The sequence below is a fragment of the Tetrao urogallus genome (genome assembly GCF_951394365.1).
Source record: "Tetrao urogallus genome assembly, chromosome: 6".
In the NCBI taxonomy this organism is placed as follows: Eukaryota; Metazoa; Chordata; class Aves; order Galliformes; family Phasianidae; genus Tetrao; species Tetrao urogallus.
The window spans coordinates 45,488,759-45,496,795 of record NC_136819.1 but is presented as its reverse complement, the minus strand read 5'-3'; the positions used below and the strand labels follow the sequence as shown (position 1 = coordinate 45,496,795).

At 36.1% G+C, this 8,037-nt stretch overlaps 1 protein-coding gene across 2 annotated transcripts in view; it reads right to left on the bottom strand.

Moving 5' to 3' along the window:
• Nucleotides 1–2,736: 2,736 nt before the first annotated feature.
• Nucleotides 2,737–8,037, bottom strand: part of UNC79 (unc-79 homolog, NALCN channel complex subunit) — a gene marked incomplete at both ends in the record, with an annotated part of 94,361 nt that continues 89,060 nt past the window's right edge. For both annotated transcript variants that reach the window (XM_079537210.1, XM_079537211.1), the window contains 3 exons: nt 2,737–2,937; nt 3,468–3,509; nt 7,343–7,420. In XM_079537210.1, coding sequence (XP_079393336.1) covers nt 2,737–2,937; nt 3,468–3,509; nt 7,343–7,420 — 321 coding nt within the window. The remainder of the gene's footprint in view (nt 2,938–3,467; nt 3,510–7,342; nt 7,421–8,037) is intronic.

Here is an 8,037-nt window from a genome sequence, read left to right as displayed (position 1 = left end):
TACAAAGTCTGAAAGAACTCTTACAGACCTGGATTCAGTGTGTCTGGCTTGGCTTGTGTTTAATTTTAGTGTCTATTCACCATTATATTTCTGTTATTTCCATGTTTTGCTATTCTGCATATTAGATGCCTAGAGACAGAGATTTTGCTAGGCAGGGAGAACATTCATACCATGTTGCCTACTTTGAGATGCCTGTTTGTGGCATCTACTATCTTGAAGCGACTTTTGAAGAGAAACCTCTTTGCCACAAATAAAATGCTTTCATTCTTTAAGCCTCCACAAAACTACTGTGCCCACCCAAGATAACATCCTTTCTCACACCCAAGGTCCTCATGTTCTCTCCCACACTTTGTCTTTCAGCTGTCTTTCAGATTCACTGGGCTACACAAACAGTGCAGAAATCTCTCTTCTGCACAACCTTTCAGGGAAACAATCACATTTCCATTTCACTGAGATCACATCAGACTCCACCATAGAAGAACTCAGGCCCTACTTTTATGCTAGCCCAGCAAAGATATCTTCAGTACTGCAGACAAGCAGGAACAAGATACAGTCCAGGAAAGGAAGAAGCCAAACCCACTGAAATCAAAATCTGCAGTTCCTTTTTGCCCGAAGGCCAAAGTTAATAACAGTAACTATAGGTGTACCCCAGCAGTCAATACTCTCACAGGTCCTGTTTAACATCTTCATTAATGATCCGGCTTATGGGCAAAGTTTACCCTCAACAAATTTGTGGTTGGCAGAAAGCTGGAAGGAACAGCTGACATGCCAGAGGGTTGTGCTGCATCCAGAGGGACCTCAATCAGGCAGGGGAAGTGGGCTGACAGGAACCTCAAAGTTCTGCCAGGGGAAGTTCAAAGTCCTGCACCTGGAGAGAAACAACTTTCTCCTCATAGCCAGTCAAAAGCTGGAGAAAAAAAGTGGTGTTTCCCTTGCTGTTACCACCGTGAACATTTGGGAAGAAGCCTGTCCGTATCAATGTACAATCTGTGCAATCTCAATTCAGCATGACAATAATCTATGCCTAAAACAGAAGAATTTATTTTCTGGTGGATCTCTTAATAATCTTCAAATCAAGACAGAAATGCTTTGCAAATGCTCAAAAACTCTGCTTAGTCAGATGCAAGTCAAATACAAGCAAAACTAGCTACAACAAAATGGCTTATAATGAATCTACTATACTTTATTCTGATCAGTGCCACTCCACTGAAAACACTGGAAGGGATCTTTTAAACAATCTAGCATATCCTTACCATCAAAGTCTTGGTGGGTTTTTCTTGTTTTGGTTTTGTTGATTTTTTTTAAGTGTAGTGATCATTTAAAGACATACCTCCAACGTTTCCTTTTCTGTCTTTTCTCAGTATCATTACTTGATACTGATACTTGATACTGATTACTTGATTTCTGATAGGCAGAAAGCTTGACCCTCCACAGCTAAAACAGTTTCTTACAGGTGTGCATCCCTACTTCCACACAATCTAAGAGGAAAAAATCTTAGTTCTTAGAGTGGTAATAAAGTCTAGGAATTCTAAAACACAATGTAAATGCATGTTTGCTATTCTTCTAGTCAGTGCATTATAGTAATAAATATAGAAAATACAACTCTGCACAGATTTAAATTAGAAGTGGTAAATCATGATGCTCTTAAGATCTGAGGCAAAATTCACTGAATTTATTATTTTTCTGTGAAAAATCTTCCTAAATTTCAATAGGCTTTGGCTGAGTCTCTTAAAACTCATTTGTTATTAAACATCATGTTCAACACAACAATATGCAAATGGTGCAATTTGTTAACATTATTATGCAAATGTTCAGGTCCAACCATGCTCTCTTGAAGTCTCAAAATACAATTTCTGTAGACATCAATCAGAATAAGTCTGAGTTATCCATTTTTAATTGCACTGTATACAAGTATTACAGAAGAATACAATACAGTATTCACAAAAAATCAGAGGCTTATATGAAACCTACAAAGAGCAGCACAGCATCAATGAAGTAAAAGCAATATTTCAAAAAATAATAAATGAGGCTTGGCAGATTTGGAAAACAGTGTTAAAGAAAAAAAGACAAATGAATTGGCACAGTTTAACAATCAAATTTCTAAGTGCACTTTATAATAACTCTCCTTAAAAGCTGCTGTTTTCCCAGAAGATGATGACAAAAAGCCTCATTAGAACACCACTGTTTTGTGGTGACAGGTTTTATTGCATTGCCAGCTGTGAATCTGGAAAAAAAAAAAAAAAGTCTCCCCCCAAATAACTATAAAGGTTCCTAAAAAGCCAGTTTTCTTTATTATCATCAAAAAATAGCAACATAGCACTTCCATATTTGAGAATACCCACAATTCTAGTTTAAAAAAAAATAGAAGTTAAAGAAAGGTGATTTTTGTATTAGCTTCAAAAATAACGTAAAGAAACATTTATTAACGAGATATTTCAGTGATCAGAGAGATATGTACAATGAGATAGATTTAAGTCCAATCCCGCAAAATACATGTTTGTGAATGCAGACTTGAATACCTGTTGATCCTGCTCCTTTGAGTATAAATGATTAATGTAATTAAGGACTGACAGGATCAGACTCTTAGCTTCACATAAACTTTTCCACAATCTGTTCTAGGCTAAAAAGTGTAGATACAGTATATACTCTGTATACTGATTATTACAAAAGGTGTTCTACAGCTCTAACTCCATTATTGCTAGACTAAAAATTAATATTTGGAGCAATTTATGTGAATCATAAAGGATAAAATTGAGATGCAGCTTCTGATGATTGAATTTCCACTTGAGCCATTTTAAACTGGGTACACTGCAGCCATTTGCGCAGCACTGACAAGCTGTTGTTCATTTGTCCTGACCCCTGTAACATCCTTAGGCTGTGATGGTTGACATTGCTCTGGATGGCTTGGAGGCGCAGCTGAAGTCCAGCAGACAAATGCTGTTAAAATAATGTAAAACATTTAGTTTATCTCCTTTAATATATGCATTAATACTGTATTATTGTCATCCAGTGTTGCTGTTGGCCAGGGAAAGCTCCTCTACTACCCCAGAGTCATGTTTCTTTCTTCCAAATCCTCCACTCTAGTGTTGCCATGAATTACAAGTGTGCCTACAAATCACTAAGACTCCCAGTCCTGATCTGTTACAGAATTTTCAACTCCAGAACAGGAAAACCACAGCTCAGAGAACAATCACTTCATTAAAAAATAAAAGGCTAGCTGCAGAACCCAGTAAGAAGTATTTCAAAAGGGAAAGGAAGAGCAGGACTGAGCTCAGAGCACATATCTTAGCTGATGACGCTAAGATACCCAAGACCTTCTGAAGTGCTGAGCTATCCAGTGCACCTGGATGTGACTCAATGACCTACTTTCAGAGAGTTTGGAGACCGAGTCTAGTAACCCTTCTTCCAGAATATACAGAAATACATGAGACAAAGAATAAAAGAACAAGTTATGAGAAACAACTTACCTTAAGATTTGACTGTATCATTGGCAACCACATTGGTATTAGCTGCAAGAAGAGATGCATTTTGTTATTATACAAGTGACTGTAGACATGCTGTAGTAACCATGAGACAAAGAAAGGTACATCTAACCCATTTAGTTGTCAAAATGCACAGGGACTGAACTATATATTTACAAATGTGGTTATTTTTCAATGTTGCATATGTTTTGCGGCAAATGACTCTGAGGTTAAGAAGCCAGCTTCCTTTGTTTGCAGGTTGATGAAGCACCAGTAGTATCTACCGATATTCTGTCTAGGGATTGCCTTAGACAGTGACAAGAGTGCAAAATTAAAATAAAAAAATAAAGGAAATCACTTCTTATTTTCCTGTCAAGGGCATACCTGTATGTGTAGATGAGCAATAACAGAATGAATACAGCACATATTCCACATTGCAAAGCATCCATCAAGAACTGAAAAAACAGAGAAGTTCCTAATAAAAGGCAGATATTTAAATAGTAACCAGCACTTCATAAGCCACTAGGTCAGTGTCACTGCTTCATTGCAGAATGTGACCCGTGCACTTGCAAGCGCAGATATACTTTCCTAACTGTAGAAATGCTGGTATTTATTTCAGTCTTCTGCTCCTCGGAGAACTTTTATTTCTAAGTATAACATGACAAGCTTCTAGAAGACAGAAAGGCCCTTCTAACAGAAGTATTCGTGTTCTCCAATATTAATTTAACCACTGAGATTATTGTTCTAAAATGTTCCTTCTTAATGGCATCCAAATTTGTAATGTACCAATTATGCTACCAGGAGCTGCAAGTTAAACCTAATCACTATTGACAACATTAGATAAAGTGCTGTTTGCCTTGTGCAAGGAATGATAATTTTTTCAATTTCAGTGCTATTTTGCTGGAGAATCATATGCAGATCTGTCAGGACCAATTATTTAGCCTATCAAATAAAGGACCTCAGCATTTACAGACAGATGAATACCAAAACAGCCAGAAAGTAGCCAGATGTAGTAAGTGTGGGAATTCTCTATGTCATTCTGTGGACACTAAATTAAGTGCCTAGTAACGCCTAGTGCCCCTAAGTCCAGATGTGACTGTTGGAGAGGTGGGAACAGGAAACATATAGTGAAAATCCACGTTCTGTGTCCTACTGCCATTAACAAATATCACTGAAATTTCACCCAGAATTAATGACTTCACTATGAAATTATCCAGTAGAGACAGAACTGGTATCGGAGGTAAAGCAAGCAAGGAAAGAAGGTAGGCAGAAAACACAGGGAAGGGAATTTTCCTCAGGTCCAAGGTACCTCCCTTTGCATCCAAACCAACCAACTGGACATCTTTTAGAGTCAGCTGAAAACAATAAGCACTTCTCATCACTGCTTTGGTACAAGATGAACTGGATATCTAAAATAGATAAAGATGAGTCATGGCCTAAAAATATGTGTTTATATCCATTGACTAAGAAGGATAGCCAAGGAAACTAGCTCATATTGATATTTATGCCACAGAAGTCTAAGGTTAGATAAGATTAATGTCATCCAACACCACTTCCATCTTCCAGAATCTGGACACATGGAGGACAACTAATATTCTCCTTTAGGCACAAGAAAGTAAACCCTCCACTCCTACAGCTGCCACTTAGATAAATGAGACAAGAAGAAATTTTTATTGAAGCACTTAAGCTTTATGACCTAGTTCCCAGCCAGCCTTTTCTACACAAAGGAATAATACATAAAGCTGGCTAGAAAAAAACAGCTGGAAGAACAGACTGCTGTCACTGTCAATTTTTGGAATTGATATTTTCAACAGGATCATGTAGATTCCAGTGTAAGTTCTGACAGAAGCCAGGCTGGACAGTAGATCAGTTACTGTGCTTTTCTGGCTCCTCTACTCTACCCACTTAAAAAGAAAAATAAACATATAATCGTTGAAATATTTTCACAGGAAATAAACTTTGTTTTCTCAACAGATCAGTCAAAATATCCTAAGGTCAGATCCAAAAATCATCCTCTAAGAGAACAGGAAATCATTTAAAGATCAGAGAAAGCAATCAAAGATATGTCTCTGCCAAAATCAGAATGAGTCTAATAGCAGAGGTCAGTACAGTATTTGGAGGACAGATCCTCATAGAATCAACACAAAGGAGGAGATAAAAGAATGCTTTTATCAGACAGCTCTTCTTTCAGTGAGAGAGAGCTGAATTTTTCATGTCTTCCATTTCTCTCTTGTTTTAAGACAGATTTTCAGAAAATGTCCACTTAGTATAAATGGCGTGTCATCATCCAAAACCTTCTCATTGCGGTGCATTGGACATATGTGTTAAATCACACAATTACATAATGACTTCATTAACAATAAGTTTTTGTAGCACCTGGATTCTTCAGGTGGAATAAAAGACACTGCAGTAGACAAAGCGTGAATGACAAATGATCAGGACTATGCTCAGTTCCAAGAGGAATTACTGTACTTGGTGAAAGAATGTTGGAAAAAAAAACTAGGATAAATACTTACACAATTAATTAGTTCTGAAAAAGTTAGTAACCTGGGACTACAATTCATGACTGCATTTTAAGTAAATGGGATTTGGCCATCCAGACTCTTCTCTTTCACCTCCCATCCACACAGCAGGAAAGCAAGCACGTTAACTAAATTTCATAAGCTTATGGGCCTGATTTTGTAGTAACAAAAACCTGATTTAACCTGATTTAGCATATTATTGATATGTACTCTGAAATGTAACCTCTGTAAGTGCATATGCGAATTGTGATGGGAATTAAGCCTCAAAAGCCTCTCTTTTGACAGCTTTAAAGCCATTTTTCCATTTTCTTTGAAGACATATCCTTGTCAAATCCTGGACATCCTAGACTGCCCCCAGCTCCTCTAGAGACAGTGACAATTACTTTGATGTCCCTACAGTGACAGAATTTTTGTGATGAATTCAGACATTACTGACAGCAAATATTTTCACGATGTATGTGAATATTTTCAGGTCAGTTAACATCAAATCCTTTCATTTTAGCTACTATATTTTCAATTCCTCCTTCACCATAAAAGATGGGAGTAAAACATTAGCACAAAGTTTCCTTTATGGAATTGAAGAACTACCAACACATATCAGCTAGGTTCAGAGTGCATCTAACTACTTAGTTTGTTATAATTTTCTGTAGGGGAAGGGGAACACCTTCAGAATAATATGATAGCAAAAGAGGTAAAAAAAGGCTAATAAAATTGATCCATGCTTGTACAACCATTTCACAAGCTATTCTTTTCTGATCTGAATAGTTCAGAAAATGCTCAGGAGCCTGACTGCTGATTTCAAAAGCAGTTTTACATTAACAAAGCATGCCTTATTTGATTTTTTAATTAAAAATAGCCTGTAGCACATCCATTGGAAAGATTTATTATTATCAAATAATATTTGACTAAGAAAGACACCCTGGCATTTAATACACTACTGTGGAATAAGGCTTTGTAATCAACTTAGAAGAATTTTGAGAACCGATCAATGAGGTGATCTCCAAAGGATCCGTGATGATTTAAGATTACAGAATGGCTGAAAATTCAGACAATACCTAGAGGTTCTCATAAGTCAGAGATACTAGTTGAGATCATTAGGTGAATAAGACCATCACAACAACCAAAGGAGAAAGTAGATCAGAAGTCCATTTCAAAATATCAGGTGAATATGGATTTTAAATTAGAGTCTGACCTTACTAGAGATTATAATTTTTGTTATGCTCTACTAGATTTTATTTCTTCACTAACATTCAAATTCTACTTCTGTTGTTGTTTTTAAGACTTGCAGGGACCACCCTCTAGTAATCACAATTGATAAACAACATCCTTGACTAAATGTTCATAATGTGATACACCTACCTTTACAAAGATAGTAGAGTTGCATTCCTGTAAAGCCTCCATTAAACTAATCACATGCAGACATACCATTTCCACCATCTTGTAAAAAAAAAAAAAAAAAAAAAAAAAAAAAAAAAATCAAGAATTAAAACAAATCAATATCCAGTATTGTACACTAAGCTAACACTAAGAAGAACCTTCCTCTGTTTGCTTGGCAGTTATACTGGATCACTCGATGCATATTTACTAAATACACATAAGATAATACGTACATAAAAAACACACTTTATTTAGTTTTCTCCTGATGCAGCAACATCTGTCAAATATTTCAAAGTGTTTGATGAATTTTAATTCCTATCATGCATCAAAACAAATTGTCTTCAGCTTTCTTCCTTTCAGACATCATAAATCCTTTTACTTGCCTTTGCTGTATAGTTCTCATCAATCAAGGTGTCAGAAAATGATATTTTTATTTACTGAATCCTTTAAAAATTAACATAGTCACACAAAACATCTTTTTTTCTACTATCAGAAGACAATTTACTGTTCTGAACTGGCAGCTAATCTATAATTCTTTCATTTTGTATGATTAATTATGACAGGTGAAGACATTATTTATTTGGTGGTAGACAACATTTTATGTTTTATATTATGTAAATTCATAGGTTCAAGAAAAACACCTTGAGTCAACAGTGAGTATTTACAGTGCCTGGATA